General features: G+C 44.5%; 1 protein-coding gene across 2 annotated transcripts in view; it reads right to left on the reverse strand.

The window, feature by feature from the left end:
• The window catches only part of LOC142804119 (phosphatidylinositol 4,5-bisphosphate 3-kinase catalytic subunit beta isoform-like), a 92,332-nt gene that overhangs the window by 34,675 nt on the left and 36,843 nt on the right, over window positions 1-20,814 (reverse strand). For both annotated transcript variants that reach the window (XM_075890702.1, XM_075890701.1), the window contains exon 9: window positions 19,231-19,479. In XM_075890702.1, coding sequence (XP_075746817.1) covers window positions 19,231-19,479 — 249 coding nt within the window. The remainder of the gene's footprint in view (window positions 1-19,230; window positions 19,480-20,814) is intronic.

Genomic DNA, 20,814 nt, shown 5'->3' on the forward strand with positions numbered 1-20,814 from the left:
GCGCAACCTAGAAGTAGTTACTTCGTAACTACGGAAGCGAAAAAAAAACAAGAACAGAAAAGAGCGCTGACTTTCAACAAAGATTTAATATCGGAGTGGTGTACATATATAGGCGAAAAATGAAAAAAATTGGGCATGCGTAGAAGGGCGCAGGAACAACCACTGCGATACAATGTCAGCAAAACTCTTGTCTCTTGTTGAATGGGCTGAAAAACAACTACATATGTAACTTAAAAAAGATCGAGATACGCCATCTCCTTTTTGCAACAACGCAATCGATGGGCAACTTACACATTTACCGTCAAACTTGTTTGTTTGATAAGCTTCAATTATCTCACGCATGGCCTGTGAGTTGAGCTTGCTTAATACCTCGCAACGCTCAAAAAGTGGCACGCAACCGCAGTCTCGGCAGGCAGTGGATTCCGAGGTGTCCTTGAACTACGTTGTGTACATTTTTATTGTGCTCTCTTAAACGGTCTTCAAGGTACCTGCCGGTTCGCCCTATGTATACCACTCCGCACGAAAGCGGAATGAGATATACGACACCAATAACACAATGTACAAAGCGCGTTCTGTGTTTCATAGTGCATCTTTCTTTAATAGCAGCTGGAATATTCACCAGCTTACAAAGCTTTGCAAGCTTTTCTGGGGCGGAAAAAGTAACAGTGACACCAACGCGTTTACCATTTTTTTTTCAGCCGATGCGACACGTTATGCAGATAAGGAACGGCAACACATTTCATGGGAACAGACGCGCTTTGAGGCTGAGATAGCCCTCCTTGATTTCTAATTTGCTTCAAAAGTTTTTCCGCAACAGCAGAAATCAGGGCGCTCGAGTAACCAGCGCTTAAGAGGCGCTCTACCTGTGCTTCGAAACTGCAATGCATCGAGTGCGGGCATGACCTCTTCAGAGCGTTTACCAGGCAACCATTAATGATACCCCTTTTCACCAATTTTGAATGAGCTGAGTGGAAAGGTAAAAGGGGTTTACCACTTCTCAGTGAAAACAGCCAGCACAAATGATTTCTTCTAAGACAGAGTGTTAGGTCTAAGAACCTAATCGAATTTTCAGACGGTAACTCATGCGTAAGTTCAAGAGGATACAAGTGCTTCTTAAACAAATCTAGAAGACTAAGGACAATAACTTCAAAAACAGGATCCATATAATCAATGAATACAATGAAATCATCAACAAACCTACAGACCTTCACAACGAGAGACAAGTCGAGATCTTTTTGAATGTGGCGATCCTTATGCGCGAGAAAGATGTCACTCAGGACTGGTGCCAAACAGAAACCTATGCAAACGCCGCTTTTTGAATGAAATGTTGCTCATTCCAAGATGCAACCGTTGACTTTAAATAAAATGAAAGCAATTCCAGAAAACCATGAACTGGCATACCTGACGCATTCTGGAAGTTTATCGACCCAAACGAATCAATGCATTCTTCTAAACACTGGAACAGTGCGTTATGTGGAAGTGAATAATATAGATCTTTCACGTCTATTGAGAAAGCCTTCAGTCCTTTGTCATTAGACCTTAAAAACATAATAACCGCCTCAGAGTCTTTTACCAGGAAAGGATCGTCAATAGTTAAAAGGTTAAGCTGTCCTTGTAAAAACAAGGCGACCTGTTTTTGCCAGGTCCCGTTCTCAGAAACTATAACGCGTAGTGGGCAGTCAATCTTGTGCGTCATAGCGGTAAAAAAGAGGTGAAGACTTAGCTTCTTTGATTTGTCAATAGATTTAGCAACTTTATCTAGGCCGAGAGAGCTGCAAATCTTTTTCGCTTTCAACTTAGCTTTTGCTATAGAAGAGTGGCTGGGTTTAAAAACAGAGTTTATAGTCATGGGGGCTTTGTCCTAAAACAAAAAAGGAAGGCAAAACAGCAAAACCACCTTCTTTGTCCGATGGCAAAAGAGCTAAAGACTGGGCTTTTAAGAAAGATACAACTTTTCTAGTGGGCACTGCACTGCTAGGTGGTTTACAGCGTGTTAAAACGTCCACACCATCAGAAACACACCTGTTCATCTCGCTGTCCGGGGTGCGTCGAGCAACTTGTCGTACGAGGGTCAGTAGCTCTTGTGGCGTTTTTCGAGGTTCAACAGCAAACTTTGGTCCAAGTCCCAAGACATCATGCACTTTCTCAGGAAGTTCAACATCACCAACGATGTGTACCCGGGTCTTCGGCAAGATTGGCTTCATTGAAGGGACAGCTCGTAGGCTAAGGAGTGTGTGTTGCCATAAAGGCAAATTAAAAATCAAGGAGGGCGATCTCAGCCTCAAAGCGCGCCTGTTCCCATGAAATGTTTTGAAGTTCCTTATCTGCATAACGTGTCGCATCGGCTGAAAAAAAATCGGTAAACGCGCTGGTGTCACTGTTATTTTTTCCGCCCCAGAAAAGCTTGCAAAGCTTTGTAAGCTGGTGAATAACGCAGCTGCTATTAAAGGAAGATGCACTGTGAAACACAGAACGCGCTTTGTACCTTGTGTTATTGGTGTAGTATATCTCATTCCGCTTTCGTGCGGAATGGTATACATAGGGAAAACCGGAAGGTGCCTTAATGACCGTTTAAGAGAGCACAATAACAATGCACACAACGTAGTTCAAGGACACCTCGGAAACCACTGCCGAGACTGCGGCTGCGTGCCAGCTTTTGAGCGTTGCGAGGTATTAAGCAAGCACAACTCACAGGCCACGCGTGAGCTAATTGAAGCTTATCAAATAAACAAATTTGACGGTAAATGTGTAAGTTGCCCATCAGTTGCGTTGTTGTAAAAGGAGTTTGCGTATCTCGATCTTTTTTAAGTTACATATGTGTTCGTTTTTCAGCCCATTCAACAAGAGACAAGAGGTTTGCTGACATTTTATTGCAGTGGTTGTTCCTGCACCCTTCTACGCATGCCCAATTTTCTCATTTTTCGCCTATATATGTACACCACTCCGATATTAAATCTTTATTGAAAGTCAGCGCTCTTTTCTGTCCTTGTTTTTTTTAGATGCGGAAGCATCTTATACTCGCGCCTTGTAGTGCGCCGTCCGCGCCGTCCGCGCCGTCCGCACTGCCTTAGTTGAGCTAATTCATTACGTCTGATACAATAATCACTCGTTCTCTGCTACTGCAATATTCACGCGTTCATCAAGTATAAGGTTATTTGTTGCACTTCAAAAGCATACATGTGTCCGAGTTAAAACGGTCAAAGTTTCACATTAAATGCACCAGGAAGGTAAAGTATTGGTACGGAAACCAGTAACACAAACATGAGCTTGTACGGTAAAGTTAGCTATTTAAAACCTACGCGAGCGTCGGTGCACACTGAACCATGCCTGTGTATTCAGGCATGTGTCTAACTCTGTTACCAGCCACTAAACTGTTTTAGCGGGACGGCTCAGTGCTCTCCCATAGTTGAGTACGAAGTACTCAAAATCGTTCAACATATTAGATGCGGAAGCATCTTATACTCGCGCCTTGTAGTGCGCCGTCCGCGCCGTCCGCACCGCTTCTCGAACATTCGACAGCTGACGCGCGCGCATGCGCCGTCGCGCCGTCGCCCACCATCTGTGCCGCGCGCGCTTCTCCTTCGAGAACATTCGACAGCTGACAGCGCATGCGCCGTCGCGCCGTCGCCATCTGTGCCGCGCGCGCGCTTCTCCTTCGAGAACATTCGACAGCTGACAGCGCATGCACCGTCGCGCTGTATATATACTCAAGGTCGGCGCTCGCTCGCTCAGTTGCCGCTCGTCCGTTGGTTCGTCGCAATAAATAAAACACCGCCCTTTCGCATACGTGCCGTACGTGTTCACTCATTTAACACCCCATTTCACAACCACGTTAACCAATTTAGCCATCGACCCAAGTAAGTCGCAATTTAACACCCGTTAACCAATTACATGCTTCCGCATCCTCCTCAGTGTTCCCCCGAGGGAAGCTGCGGGCATTTTTTTTTCGCTTCCGTAGTTACGAAGTAACTACTTCTAGGTTGCGCTGTTCCTGCATTCAGTTATGTCCTACCAACTTGCCCAAGCTTCCACGCTTCATAATATCGGATACATTCTTTCAGTTCGACGGAGGACAGAAATCAGCCCTGGATGCTTTCACAAGTAGGTGAGCATTCTCTATTGGGCCGCACTTGTCGGTTGTGCGATACGAATCGTGCTTGCCGGCAACGGGCTTGGTCGTTTTGTATATCGCACGCACGAAATGCACCCCGAATGTTGGCTTCGGCGTCTGTATTTCGCCTGTGCTCTTTGACCACCCGGAAATCGGCTGCCTTGCCCTCGGCCCCCCGGAAGCTCTCTCATCGAGTGCTCGCCTGTTCGCCGCCGTGATGAGCTCCGGGCTGACGATATTGGGCGGAGACCTCGTCGCTGCTTTGCAAGTCGTGCAAAATCCGTTGCGGTTGCTGATAACGAGCTCGGTTGTACTATGTGGTGCGCTGTAAGTGCAACGACACGGGCTGGTGGCTTTCGCTAGCGTTGGAACTGAGTCTGTGAAAATTGGTTGCCATTACAGTTGGCTTCTCCGTAATTCAGTGGCCAGCAGCTCGGCGCCGACCGTTGGCGGCTGCCACGGCGGTGGACTCGCGTTTGCTCGCTGCCCTCGCTCGAGTTTGTGGAAAGGGGCTGCATTACCGTCGATTTTTAGGCATTCGCTCCAAACAAACTCAGCTCTGTTCGTGGCGGCGGCCCAGCGTACAGTCGCTCTACTCTTCGAGGTTCGCTGGCGGCAGACGCTCCACATGCAATGCCGTGTTTGGTCTGGTGTTCGTTTTCTCGAGCTGAACACTCGAGAAAACGCTCGAGTTCTAAGCGAGCGCCAGCTCGCTTAGAACTGGCTGCCTCACTGGCGGCATGGTGGTTCGCGGGGCCTCGGAGTTATGACTGTGACTCCAGCACTTAAGCTGTTGCGCTGCTGCGATCGAAATACGTCTTTGACGATGTGTGGCATCACGTTAAAATGTTTACATGTCCTATTTTACACGTATGTTTTAAATTCACCATGTACGTATTTGTCATACCCATGCATATTTTATTTATTTATTTATTTATTTATTTATTTACTATACCTCAAAGGCCCCTATTCAGGGGTTTTACATGAGGGGTGGACATTTATTGTGAACAATGTCATTTGTGGTCAGTAGAGAGCTTTAGTACATGATCTCTGTGATTGCTTCGTAAAAATGGATGGGGCTGGAGAGGACAACGGCGTCGATTGGGAGATCTTTCCAGTCTTTTGCTGTTTCGATAAAAAAATGAATGCTGATGGGCAGAGTTGAGGGCCTTTTTTGGGTAAACAGCCAATGGGTGGTTGATGCGGTCAGAGTGACAATAGACTTCTTCAATGACTGTCGTAGCAATGCGTGAATGATAAAAGTTATGAAACAAGCACAGCCACTTAACTTTACGCCTTGTTACGAGTAGAGCAAGATTAGCTTGTTTCTTTAGTTTAGTGACGCTTGTGTGGTAGAAGTAGGCCGAATAAATAAACCTTTCCGCATGGTTTTGCATAGATTCAAGTGTATTAGTAAAGTTAGAGAGGTGGGGATCTTAGATCACACATGCTTACTCAAGTTTAGGTCGGACCAATGTTTGATATGTGAGCAATTTGATGGGTGAAGAACAAAAACGTAAATTATGGCGCAGATACCCAAGAACGTCACTAGCATCGTTGCTCACATCCGAAATGTAAGTTGACCATGTCAGATCTTAGGTTAAGAAAACACCCAGATATTTATAGAATTGAACAGATGAAACGTTAGAACTGCCAATTACGTTGCGATGCGGGACGTATGTCGTTCTGCGGTGGAAAGACAGTAATGAGGTTTTAGTGACATTAAGAGACATTAGCCACGTATCACACCAAATAATAATAATACATAGGTCAAGCTAGAGAATTAAATTGTCATTACAAGTGTAAATGGGACGATATAAGACGCAATCGTCTGCAAATAGACTTATGTTAGATTGAATAATATTTGGGAAGTCATTAATGTAAACTAGAAATAGTAAGGGTCCTAAAACTGTTTTTTGAGGCACTCCTGAGAGAACGGGAGATAAACTAGAAGAGTACGAGTGCGTGAATACAAACTGCTTACGGTTAGTTAAGAAATTTTGTAACCAAGTCAGTACAGTGTGATCAAGGTTTAGACGAGATAGCTTCAGAAATAATCTGTTATGTGGTACTTTGACGAATGCCTTGTCAAAATCAAATCTACAGGAACATTTTTATCGAGGCTGGTACTGACGTCGTTAATATATAAGGCTATCTGAGTGTCGCACGAGAGTCCTTTCAGGAAGCCGTGTTGATTGAGGTGGAAAAAGTGCTTGGACATTAGGAATTTCGCTACGTGGGAATAAATAACATGTTCCATTAATTTGAGTGAGATTGGACGGTAACCACTCTGAGCTGATAGATTACCTTTCTTGGTACTGGAATAATCTTTCTCAACTTTCAGTCCTCTGGGACCACTCCAGATTATAGCGATTGCTGGAAAATGAGCGAAAGTATTTCACTAGATGTGTGTTTGCTATATTTTAGGATTTTTGAATTGATGTCATCAACGACCGATGATGAAATGAGTTTCAGTGATTAAATTAGTTTGATTATGCCAATAGCTTCAAAGGTAACTCCGGGCATGACGGGGTGATCGTAAAGAGGAAAATTGGGTAATCCTGTATCAGGTTCTTTGGTGAACGCCGAGCCAAAGGCACAGTTTAATTCCTGGGCAACATCAAAAGCTGGAATAGGACAGTTGCGTTCGTCACGCAAGCTGACTGGTTTTGAATGCTTCGGGTTCATTATTTTCCAGAACTGTTTAGGGTTATTCTGTAGCATACAAAGTAGGGACGTGTTATAGAAAGATCGTTTGACTTTAGCCGAAAGAGAGAGGTAAAGTTTCTCAGATTGGTGATACTTATTCCAAGCACTAGCACTATTTTTTAGCTTTGCTGTTTTATATTGGCGTTTCTTTTTGTTGTTGAGGCATTTGAGGGAATTATTAAACCAAGGGTTAGCTGGTCATTCAGTTACAGAAATAGTGGGAATGTATTTTGCTATCAGAGTCTGCATTTTATTCTTAAAAAGTAGCGTCTTATTGTCAACTGAACGATCAAAAACGTTAGGCAAAAATTCTACATAGAAAGTTATAGGGTCAGCATTCATGCTACAGTAATCGCCTTTATCGTACAGCGTTATCGTTTTTTTATTCACGGCTGGGCTGGCACATGGCCTTCAACTGAAACGTGGATGATGGAGTGGTCAGATAGCCCGGGGTGATAGTTAATAGACGTAACGCTATCAAGATTTGAAGAAAGCACAAGGTCGAGGATCGTGGAAGTGTTGTCAGTCTGTATAGTCGGGGTAGTAACAATCTGTGTTAAACCAAAAGTAAGGCATGATTGATGATTGATATGTTGGGTTTAACGTCCCAAAACCATTATATGATTATGAGAGACGCCGTAGTGGAGGGCTTCGGAAATTTCGACCACCTTGGGTTCTTTAACGTCCACCCAAATCTGAGCACACGGGCCTACAACATTTCCGCCTCCATCGGAAACGCAGCCGCGCAGCCGGAATTTGAACCCGCGACCTGCGGGTCAGCAGCCGAGTACCTTAGCCACTAGACCACCGCGGCGGGGCAAAAGTAAGGCATGTGTTTACAAACTCGGCTTCCGTGTTTTGCCTAGCTGTTGTCGCAGCAAGATTTGACCAGTTTATTGCCGGAAGAATAAAGTCGCGAACAAAAGAATGGATGCCTGGCGATGGGAAGATACTAAGGAAAGAAGCGTTTCGTGTAGATGAATGACAAATGATTGGTCAGCGTCGGGCGGGCGGTAACAAACGCCAATAATAGCTGTTGGTCAAGAATCATTGCAGCGTACAAAGAGCAGTTCAAGAGGGAAAGGAACGTTTCATTCATCCTCTGTCACGTGTGAATAACTATTTTTACAATCTTATTGCACAGCCGTGGGCATACATCATGCAGAAGGCTGTGGCTGTGTGTGCTGGCGTCTGCTATGCCTGTCATCTATCGTTTTCGTCGGACTAGCTTCAGAAGGACTGTAAGAGATTTGAAGGTAAAGTTATTTGCGTGTCATATTTTACACGTATTTTTTATATCAACTTGCATGTACTTGTCATATACCTGTATCCTCCTCTTCTGCCACGTGTGACCATTTTTTGCTATCCTATTGTACAGCCGTGGGCACACAACATGCAGACGGCTATGTGCGCTGGCGTCTGCAATGCCTGTCATCTATCACTTCCGTCAGAGGAGCTTCACAAAGACTCTACAAGATGTCACAACGAGGCCGGAATTGTACATTTCACCACGAATTCTCTTAAATAATAGATAAAGTTCATGTGCATAGAGAAAAATAGAACATTTGAATGCCCCACTTTTGTCTTTCGTTGTTGCAGTGATTGCGAAAGCAATGACACACAGATAGCTAAATAATTTTTTGTGTGCTCTTTTCCCCGCCATTTGTTTCTCACTGCACCGAAAATTGGGCGAAAAAAAGTATTAGGCCGTGCGGAGAATAAATGGAAACGCAATATGTGAACTGAGGTTAAAAAGTCGATCCTATCGAAGTATTTGAGTGGACCAATCGTTCGTCCGGCGGGGTCCAACTGAGAGGAATAATGGTTGCCCGGTAAGGTGTATATGTGAAAACTAACGGTTGCCCCATAAGGTTTAAATGTGAAGACTAAATGTGAGTTTTTTAAGGTGATTTGTGAGACTAACAGTTACTTGCTAAGGTGCAAATGTGATGACTAATTTTTTGTCCCTCGAGCTGGTCTGTGGAGACTAACTGTTAGACCCGTTGCCGTTAGTATCTAGAAGTATTAATAGTAGTGGCAGCCTTATTAGTCCCCAAAAGGACAAACCATGTACTATTTTAGCACGCTCTTGCCTTAGGGTGTATGGTCAAGGCACTGAATCTTGCAAACTACTGCATTATGCACAATGCCTGGGTGTGCACACAGAATAAGTCTATTTCAATTTTAGTTTCCCCATTAGAACTTTGCCGCGTCCACTTCTGTTGCGTTAATAGTTATTATGGAGATTTATTACTAATATTAGTCTCATTTTCAGTGTAACTACAATAATAATGAATATTGTGGCCACCATACCACTATTATTATTGTTAGTACTTTCGTCGTTCTTATTATGCATGCCTTATACTCCAGTGTTCACTTTTATAGGCTAAACTCCTAAAGGTGTGGGTCTGTCCGTCCCTTGTATGTATGTACGCGACCACCTATAGCTTCACCTTTGACAACTGCCCACTACTTCATCCTGGCAAGCATCCCACAACGCACCATCACCGATCCACCACTTCCCCGACAATAAAGCTGTTATAATGAAGGCGGAACGGAAGCCACGTACAGGTACCACTTAAGGATAACAAAATTTCTTCTATAAATATGTAAATTGTTCGTCAGGTTTTTAATGATGTGGTTGGCGATATTTGCGGGTGGTTTGCGGTTTAGCGATAACAACCTTCAGGGCTTCACCCCACTCATCATCATATACTCCGTGGATACGCTGTGCTTTTTTATTGCGATATCAATTATATGGACACACTCGGCTATATTCCGCCGCCGGCATCGGCGTGGAGGTCGGCGTCGATGTCACGCACCGTATATGTATACGTATCTATATATATGAAAACGCAAGAAAGAAAACAAGCCCAGAAAAAAAGGACTCCGGAGCACGGAATCGAACGTGAAACCTGCGCGTCGTAAATGCCAGGCGTTAACTACTGAGCTGGTACGTGTGTGCCGGGCGTTAACTACTGAGCCACTGACGGGTACCTTCATCAACTCTGAAACGGCAAGCTATTCATATCTACCACTCACCACTGTTGGCGGGCATCTCGGGGTGGGGAAAACATTTGTGTATTCAGCATTATCAGCAAGATGGCGCAGTGAGCGCGCGGCGGCCCTCATATCTCACGCGTACTTTAACCCGCGTAAAGAATAAGGGGCTGTACACTCGATCACGCGCCCTTATCTTGCAGTGGGGAGAATCTTATGTCTTTGCTAGCCTTTGAGTTTTGTCGAAACGATTTTGTTGAAGTTGCCGGGTGCACAAAGATCACTGGAATCGTTGCGCAGCCTCCGTTTGCGAAAAAGCCGCGCTTTTCACACACAGCGAAGAAACAACTGAGGCGCTTATTTGCCCTAATCTGTACCTGTGACTACGTTTAGTGCGTTGTTTGTGCATGATAAACATGAGGCACGTTTCCATCTGCTTGCCATTATGCGCTTGACCTTCCAATTTGTTGCTATCGGGTTCATTGCTTTGCGTTTGTGGCAAAGCTTTGACTTTTTTTTGGTTGCCTAATGGTTCAGTAGTTCACAAAATGAGCTGCGGGACATGTGAAGTTAGAAGCTGATGGGCGACCAGGTCATAAAATACAGTGATATGAATGTGCGACATAACCCCCTCTTTATAATAGCGCAGCAGCCTTGCATGCAATGACGAGTTTCGGTTCACATGCAGATGCTGGACCATTTCCAACCGAATATTCACTTAAAACTCCAGATGAAGGAGTCGTTTAAAACAAGAAAGACGAGGTGTAGGATGAGGCCTTGCTAATGACCACCTGCCGGTAATGGACTTCTTCACCAGAGCAGGATTGGCCATTCTGGGCAGTACTTGGTCAACACCTTCCATGACTACAGAAGTTAACACTTGGCCCTCAGTCTCCAGCGGCTGCGAAGCAGCTGTTGAAGGCGGTAGTCATACTTGCGACGCAGCCAAGGGTGCTGAGAATCTATGGGCATGATAGGCTGTCATTGGAGTCTGCACTTGGTTACGTTCAACGCTTGAACGCTGTCTAGTGAGGCTTGTCTGGCTGTTGTATTAGAAAAAATTATAGGGTGTAAACGAGATGTAATAGGGCTCTGTGAAGTTAGGAGGACTCGTGAGGCGATATACAATGCTGACGAACGACCACGTCATTTTCATTTTAGTAGCGAACTGGGGGATGAGGACTAAGAAGAAAGAATGTGCCCAACACGGGTCCTGGGGCAAAGTGGACACGTCCTATGCGATTGTAGATTAGTTGAGAGAAAAAAAACTAGGGATAAAATAAACACTGGGGAACTAGGGTAAAACATTAACAGGGGTAAACCGGGTAAACTGGTTCCGCCAAAACTTGGGTAAAACGGAACGGAACACTGCGAAGCTGCAGTAAAATGAATTATGGAAACGAACATCTCCTATGCTACCATGTTTTAGTGTACAAAAAAAAAACCAGTGGTAAGGTTCGTATACACGAGAATATCGCTGACAACACAGATATAGCATCAGTGAGAGGGTTTCAAGAATCAAAGTTAGGTTTAACAAAAGCTACAAGATGAAGGTTGTACAGGCGTACGCTCCTACATCGAGTCATGATCATTTCTTTGAATGCATATATCAAGACGTAGAGTCATTCCTTAATAATATAAAAACACAGTATACTATTCTGATGGGCGAGGTTAATGCCGAAGTAGGTAAGAAACAGGCCGGAGACTATGCAGTGGAGGAATATGAAATTGGCTTCAGGATCAACAGATAGGAGTTATTAGTAGAGTTCGCAGAACGTATTAATATACGGATCTTGAACACCTACTTCAAACTTTACACACACAAAAATAAACAACAGGTGGTCGAATAAAACATACAAAAAGTAAGTGTCAGCTAAATGGAATTGCCAATCTGTGAAATAGTTTCCTAAGAGCTGTGCGAAACTGTACCACTTGCGCATTGTTGTTCTGGTAAAAACAAAGTTGGCACAGGTGTGCGCATCGTGGCAGACCTCCCCGGCTACGGTTCTGTCTGAGTGCCTCTTCACGCATAGTGTATTTCACTTTACCTAAATGAGCACGCAGACACACAGAAAACATCTCTGTGCACTTCCTCACACTAAAGCAAGAGATAATTGCGAGGTCTGCAACCAACAACCGAGGAACGATAAAAATTGCTGTCTGTCTCCTTATTGTGCGCGTAAAACGCCACGGGGGTGTTGTCGTTATAAAGGTGCTCCATTGCCGACCGAAGGTTACAGAATAGACATCCGGCAGCGGTGCTTGAATATGTTAGAGTCTTGGATACCTATTGATCCAGGTGCACGTTTTGAAAAATACCGGGTCGTCAAAATTTCTGTAGCCCAGTAGTATGACACCCCTCATTATCTTATCACTCGGTTGACAGGTAAAGCCACGGCAATTACTATCTAGCCACCATTTCGTGATTTGCCTTTCACGTTGTCGAATATCATAAATACTTCGTGAAACGCGAAAGGGAAACACTGGCGGCGTAAACAGGAATTGTACAATAACTGTTATCACACAAAAATTCTGTGCTGTACACGTTCTTCCAAATTGGAAAGAGAAGCTTGTACTTCGCAAGTATAGAACGAGTTCCCATTACTAGTTCATCTGATGCAAAAGAAACCCGTTACGCCTGCATTCTGAAAGCTTAAAAGTGTCTCTACACTAGCGTTGCATTTGAATTTTTCTTAAAAATACACAGTCGGATAACAACGAAGCAAAATAAAGTGAGCGGCTTAGAGCTCACATGAAGCTACAAAAGTTATACGGATTTGAAATCACCGACAGAAGGTTATACGTAGGTAAAAGGAATTTAGGAAAACCTATCTAGACAAGTTTTTTAGATACCACCGGCTACACAACCAGCTGGTTTAATTGCAACTTTCGTGCTCATCTATTTGAAGGCCTACACATGTAGCCCGTTTAAAGCCAGTCATCAAAAATGGAGGCAAAATACTGCGCTTCAGAAATTTAAACGGAAACAGTCGCCCATGCACCAGTATATATATATATATATATATATATATATATATATATATATATAGATGAAATAGATGATCAGAGTTTCTTCCGGCTACCGTAATAAAAGTTGTAAACTTCGAGAATAGTGCAGTATAGGAAACAAAACAATAAAATATTTATTTAATCCTAACAGTTTCGGCTGGTGGACCAGCCTTCTTCGGAGGATGTAAGTGAAATATATATATATATATATATATATATATATATATATATATATATATATATATATATATATGTATATATATATATATATATATTTCTTGCACAGAAAACCACACTGAAAGAGCAATAATTAGGCGATGAATGGGTGCTGATTCAATTGTCGAGTTTGAGTAAAATATAGTGTTCAGAAAAGACAACTGCAACTGAGTTGAGTCCCAAGTTCACAGCTTTCCAACATAATTATGTCTGTTTCTTTACCGCTATTTCTATGTTCTCCCTCACTTCTCTCTACATACATCCTTCTATCTCTCTTTTACTCTCCTTAATTCCTCTTCATTTACATTTTCCTTATCCTTTCTGCCGTTTTGCACCTACTTGCTCCCCACTACTTTACAAGACGTTATGATCTGCTAGCGTACGTGGATGTTGCAGAGAAACATATTGCCAATATTTTTGTCAACATCAACACTTCATTTGCACGGTCAGTCAGCGAAGACATAATACTAACAAATGAGAAGTCATCCATAATGGTATTTGAGTGCTTATTGTTACTACCGTTGTAGAGCATGATTGGAAATTGCCTCTATTTGGTATGTTCTCACTGTTGAATGCTGACTATTTACTGCCACGTGTTCGTCATTGGACCGCAATACGAGCAGAATGAACATATCAGTCCTGTGTGTGCAATGAAGTCCTTCAAATTGTAATGCCTGTGATGAGCCTATACTAGAAAAAAACTTATATAGACGAGTGTTGACGACACTCGCCTTGCATAAGCAATGTCAAATCTCGCCTCACTGAGATGTGTTTTGATTCATTGATACGTGGGGTTTAACATCCCAAAACCACCATATGATTATGAGATATGCCGTAGTGAAAAGCTCCGGAAATTTCGACCATCTGGGCTTCTTTAACGTGCACCCAAATCTCAGCGCACGGGCCTAAAAGATTTTCACCTCAAATGGAAATGCAGCCGCCGCAGCCGAGATTCGATCCCGCGACCTACGGGCCAGCAGACCAATACCTTAGCCACTAGACCCCAACGGCGGGACAGGGAGATGTTTTTTTTTCGCCAAGTATTTCTACCTTTATCTTTTTTTCGCTCTCTCTTCATTCCTCTCACCCATTAGGCATCACATTTCGGAAAAATAAGCGTATGTGTTCCGGGAGTGAACCAAAGATGAAGAAGATAAAGAAAGAGCGTGTGCTGGCTTGCTAAATTATTGTCTCACTATTTTTCTTCTTTTTTTTCTGCAAACTTGATATCAGTATTTCAAATCAAAATTAAGTTACAAAAAATATGTAGGAATGACGCATTGCTGAATGTTTAGGGCAAATTCACCTTAAAATCGGCCAATCCCCTTCTTTGGGTACGAGCCATTTGCACAGGGAAACAACAACAACAACAACAAAAACAACATCGTGATGATGCAACGCCGACGAAATTTCAAGGCCGGAAGGCTGTCGCAGTGACGTCAGGGGTTGGGGGCCCAGTCGCCCAACTGAGCATGCTGAGTAAGACTTTTTTTTCCACATCTTTTATTTGGCCCAACCTAGCCGCAGCAGCTGCGAGAGCGGGAGCGTTAAGCGCGAGACAGACGTGCGATTTTCTCTGCAATTCGGCGTGCGGTATGGCGATGCGACTGCCGGAGTGGTGACGTTTCGTGACGCTTCGTGACGTTTCTTCGCGTCGCACCACCGCATAGCCAGTGCGGCGTGCATCAAACCGGCCAGATATTTTCGTCGCAGCATCGCACTGCCGCATGGCAGCAGCCAATCACAGCGCGAGCATACGAGTGGCGTCACGATGCTAGTCGCACCATCTCCCTGTCGCCGCTCCCATCACCCGTGGTCCAAGGCTCCAGGCGAGTCGGTGGAGCGGTGCGATCGTGGATTGCTGACAACGCCGACTGCGGCGGCGTGACAGACATCGAGTACGCTTCCCTGGTGACGTGATATTATTCCGCATTGAATAAAGGGATGCTCTAAGTGTGTCTTTTCTGCACGACAACGCCCGTTTTGAAACTGCTAGTGAGATCGGAGATCGTGAGCACCGATGCAAGGTCATTTCGCAGCTAAACACAGCTACCGACGTCTCTGCGCTGGCTTGCTTCGCTTCCACCTTTGCTCTTCACATCGATGGCATCAATAAAATAATAATGTATGCTAACGTATTACATACGAGTGCAATGCTTGATAGTGTTGTCGAAAACAAGCTCTCGATGACGAGCTCGTGTGTGAACGGCGTAGGCGACGGCTGGCGCCCGCGATGCTAGGCCTACCTGTCGGAGTCGTGAATAATCAGCTGTTGCCGTGGTTACGACGTGCTTGTCGTTCACGAATGCGATTTATTAATTATTTTTTGCGGAACGAGTCGTGGCTGTGTAATGTTGTTTGTTTTGAGGCTCATTACGAGGATACCAAGTGTTTCGACCCTGCATACCGAGGCGCCGCAGGGGGGTGGGGCCTGCCACTGATAGCTTCCTCGCCCCCGTGTGTCCCAAAACATCGCACGCGGCACGCCGCATCGCACGGGAAATCGCACGTCTGGCTCGCGCTTTAGTTCTCCTAAAACGTGAACGAAACACAGGCTTTCCGCCGCGTTCGCGGCGTAACTGGGCCCCCACCCTCTGACGTCACTGCGGCAGCCTTTCGGCCTTGAAATTTAGTCGGCGTTGAATGATGAAATGTTTCCTTCTATGACACTCGGCGAACATTTAGCATAGCGACTCTACTATAGAAAACCAACAGTCTTTTCCGCACGTGGTCGGGCTCAGCGGCGCACGCTTCTCTGCTCCTCAAACGGGCTCCATAAAGTCAAAATGATGATGCATTGTTGGTACGTGACAAATGAGCTGTACATACTTGTAAATGCAAAGCATTTCTTAGAGAAAATCGGTAACTTTGAGTGCATCTATCTATCTATATATATATCTATCTATCTATATATCTATATATCTATCTATATATCTATATATCTATCTATATGTATATCTATCTATATATATATATATATATCTATATATATATATATATATATATATATATATATATATATATATCTATCCGCCTGCAAGATTTAGCACTCCTGGCCGTTTCAATAAAGGTATCAATACAAAACTAAGCATGGCATAACATGACTATGAAGAGCATATTTGACTAGTCATAACATGAAAATCATGACATGTACGTCATGGTTTACATTTCATGGTCCTGCTGCTCTCTCGGTGCTTTCGTTCACATCAGACCTTGCAAAACTACTATGGTTTGACATGACTGCATGGCAAACACAAGCGACAGACCCTAACAAGAAAATCGTGACATGCGTGTCATGTAACAATATGACTACATGCCATGCTCATGATGTGCTCGCGGCCGCGTCTCTAGCTTCACATATACCAAATTGTGCATTACTCAACGTCAATCAATGACGAAGGTGTGTGACTCGTGCAAACATGATAATCATGAGGTGCCTGTCATGTGAGAACATGACTACATGCCACAGTCAAGGCACCAATAAATTTCGGTGTGACCCGGAGCGCGTGCGCGCCAGCATTCGTTTTGTCGCGTCACGCCAGTGTTGCCACGCCAGGCGCTGGTCCTGCCACATGCTGTCTTGATGCAGGGACGTTTGAGCGCGTCCGGCGTCCCTCCGTCACAAAAAGAGGCAGACGCAGTGTTGTCTGGGTAACGCATCGACGTGAAACGCGAAAGGCAGCATGTCGCATTTCGTGCCGATTGCCATCGGGCCGTGCCGACGGACGCAGGTCGCGCCAGTCGCACCTGCCGTGAGACTATATAGGGCTCGCGTTTTGCTAACGTTGCGTCGCTGTGGCGTGCGTTCGCGTACGTGCACGTTACGTTGTAGTACATTGGGCCCTTTATGATGCACTGACGGCCATTTTTCTAGCTCCACATATACCAAATTTGGCGTTACGTGACGTGAACAGATGACGAAGGCAAACGACACATATAAATATGATAATAATGACACGGAAGTCATGTACGGCATAATTTACCTCCACTTCCTAACGTTGTGCTGACTTTAAAGCGACATGTCCACTTTGCTCATTCGTGCTTCGCATATCATCAACTCCCACTGTTCGTGGGATCTGCCAACTTTTTTTTTTGTGCCTGATGCGATTGGCCATCAGCTCTGTTCGGCATGGCGTGCGTGCGCGCACCTGCTGATTGCAGTCACGTATTTACAGAAGGAACGCCGTGTCCTCTGCCATTCCTTCATAAACATTATGAGCTGTCGTTACATTTCTACCGATTCTGAATAGAACGGTGGTGTTCCTCCATTCATCCTAATCGTTCGTAGAAGGCCGTTCCTTGGAAAGCTGTTCCGTAAAATAGTGCGATGACGTCATGCCTACTACAACGTACTTTGCTGGTGGCACGGCACACTGTTTTTTTAATATATAAATTAAAAAAAAATATGTGTATGTATACCCTACACCTGTATAATGAGTACTTCACGAGCATTCATCTTTGCTAAATTGCATGCTCATTATTGTCTCGCCTCTAACAATAACAACGTTTTGCTCCAGCAAGTTACCCATGCGTGACTGGAATGAAACCTTTATTTTTCATAAGGCACACCAAGCAGTCACCATGTTGTTAAACGTGGCCCAAAGGAAATAAAAAAAATATGTGAGATTCATCATCGAGTTACTAGTCGCAATGGAGATTGCTGTCGATGCGCTTCTCGAAACACAAGGTCCGATTCCCTTAAAAATGATTTTTATATAAGATATGGTTGAAGTATTTGCTGAAATGCAAACGTCAAGTGATCTTTTGTTCAAGCTCTCAACCCCCTTCTCTAGCTGGCGCACCCCTCGCCACTCCGACCTACTTCAGCTTGGCTAGCGTTAGCGATTTCGAAACCGTTTTCATTTGACGTCACGACAACGTGACAACTCACCGATATTTCTGACGTCCAAGGGATTTCACATCACAACTACATCACACAATGATATAGTGACAAGACATCTCCGCCGAGTCAATAGTGTGCCAATTCCCAAGGCACTGCTAAAGCACGTGAGCTGCATAGAACTTACAGTTCCTTCGTTCGTGGAGGCATCGCTAAACTGCTTTGAACGCGCAGAGCTTTCACACAAAGTCGTGGCTCATCAATAGTATCAATTAGGAAGAAAAGGTAAAAATGGCTTCTGCGTCTCAGTCACCTGTAACAAATGCATTTGGGGCATCGTTGCTTTTCTCTGATGTTCGACATCATTTGACTAAAACGTGATGACTTGATATTTTTGTAGTCTTACTCGTTTGTTTAAGTTCCACAAACTTCGTCCAGCCTGACGTAGCATGTGGTCTATGAGAAAAATGAAATCTTCACTATACCACGTTTTCGAATAGGAGCCTCGAAGGAAAATGTTTTCTTTAGAAAAGAAAAGAGAAAGCGCTAGTGGTACCTTTTGCCCTTTTTTTGAAATATATCGACTTTGTCGTATCACGAGGGAGGGTGGTTGAAAAAAAAACAATCGTAAAAGATAGTAAAAAATGAAAGTTGTACCATCAGTTTTCCAAATCGACCGAGCAGCAGTGACTGGGCTCAACGCTTGCCAACGCTGCCTCGGCAATCCGGAGGTTTCAACGATTATATAACCCTTACAAGTAGAACAGCAGCACCTATGTGCCTACCGCATTGTTGAAGTTAAAGAGAAAATTAGTTTGAATTTGTATATTGTTCTCTGCGAATTTCATTGGGGATAACAGTTTCACTAATGGAGGAGAAATTCAGGGTCAAGGTCTTAAATTGAAATTTCGTGCCTGAATCATATCACCTGAATGATGCGCTTGTCCTAGTGTATTCCCTAGTCCTAGCGCTTGTCCTAGTTTATGTCCTAGTGTATTTTACAATATTGTGGCCACCTTGGCATAATGAAATTTCTTTAGACTTCATTTAACTCTATACCTCTTCCTAGAACAACGTACGTCATTTTTACTGATTATTAACTACATAGGACCCTGTAGATGCCGTCAATATCTACGACGTCAGGACATTTTTTTCTGAGAATGTTTAGGTGGCCTCACAAACCACACTTTATTTAGCGCGTTTTCTATCGTACCAAGTGCATTGTAGAGGAAGGCGAAGTGATTTGGAAATTTAGAATGAGATATATATAGAAATGTAAGAAACATCTTTTTTTAGTGTCCATTTCAACTTGTGGGGCGCTAATCGATGCTTCCGTTCGACTTACCTCGTCCAACTTGGGGAAGCAGACAAGTCGGCGGTCGTCGTAGGAGTGGAAGCTAAGAATAAGATGCGTTGCCTGTCGGCGGTCTGGGTTCGAGACGGCGGTCCCCATTGGATTCAACATGGCTGGCTCATCCGCCTGCGGGTCGTCGGCGTAGGCCCACAGGCTTAGCTCCTTCATGCCAGACCGTAGGACGCCCCGGTAGTCGTACGTCGTGACGTTCCCCCACGCGAGAGGGGCGGCGAATAAGTCCTGCAAAAACAGCATGCAAGGACTGTTGAAATAACAGACGCACACAATCATAGCCTAAGAACACGTCACTCTTAGGAATAAAGAGATAAAGAGAGAGGCGCAAACGCACATCGTAATACTAATAATAATTGTTAAGGTTTAAATTCGTAAAACCTGGATATGTTTATGAGAGACGCCGCAGTGGGTTGCTGAGGATATTTTAATCCGCTGAGGTTCTTTAACGTGCACCTAAACCTAAGAAGACGGACCTTAAACAATTTCACGTCAACTGAAAATGCGGCTGCCGCAGCCAGGATGCGATCCCGCGACGTACGGGTCAGCGACCGAGCACCAGAACCACTAGACCACCTTGGCTGGTCCTCTACATACATACTGCCAAGTTACACCGTAACTGCAACCGATAGATATTGGCACATAAGGACGTCAAACTGATTCAAACAACGGCAATACGACTTTATCGTTTTTCTCTGCACGCGCATCTTCGTCCACTGCTGAACAGCGACACATACAAGCCTGCCGGCATCAATGAAAATAATACGTTCAGAACTTGTACTAGTGGCGTTGCCCCCTTCCCAAACAAAGAACATCGTCCCGATGTCAGAATGACAATTACCAGATGAAAAGGAAACGCATACAATAATCAGTACACAAGGGGGTGTTCACAATCACTGTAAGTCTACTCAAGGATGTTTGACGAATAATCAGCGTTGGTAAAACGATTTCATTCTCTAAACATGGACGACATGTGGCTGTTGTGAACGGCGGGATTGACGAGCCAGGTCCTCGTCAAGAATCTCGTAGTTCACTTCGCTGAGACGACGGAGAACTCTATAGGGACCAAAAGAGTGGTGTGACAACTTTTCCGACCAGCCCCGTTGTCGAATGGGAGTCCACAACCATACTCGTTCTCCGGGTAGGTCAGAGACATAGCGACGACGAGCGTTGTACCACAGCGAGTCGATGCATTGTTGCTTATGGATTCGTTCGACTGCAAGCTTAGGAGCTGCATCTGCCTGTCTGATAAATTCGTTCGTCTTGACACTAATCTGGTGCCTGTCTGATAGAAGCATGACATCCAGCATTGTAGTGACCTCCCTGCCGTGAAGCGACCGGAATGGTGTGAATCTAGTTGTTTCTTGCACAGCGATGTTGTAAGCGACCGTGGCGTAAGGAAGGATGTTATCCCAGTTTTTGTGGTCTTGGTCAACGTACATGGATAGCATGTCGGCGATCGTCTTGTTTAGTCGTTCTGTAAGGTAGTTGCTTTGTGGGTGGTATACAGTAGTTCTTCGATGTACAGTGCCGCTAAGATGCAAGGCATCTTGTGTCATCCGG

This window comes from Rhipicephalus microplus, chromosome 3, assembly GCF_043290135.1.
Source record: "Rhipicephalus microplus isolate Deutch F79 chromosome 3, USDA_Rmic, whole genome shotgun sequence".
NCBI lineage: Eukaryota > Metazoa > Arthropoda > Arachnida > Ixodida > Ixodidae > Rhipicephalus > Rhipicephalus microplus.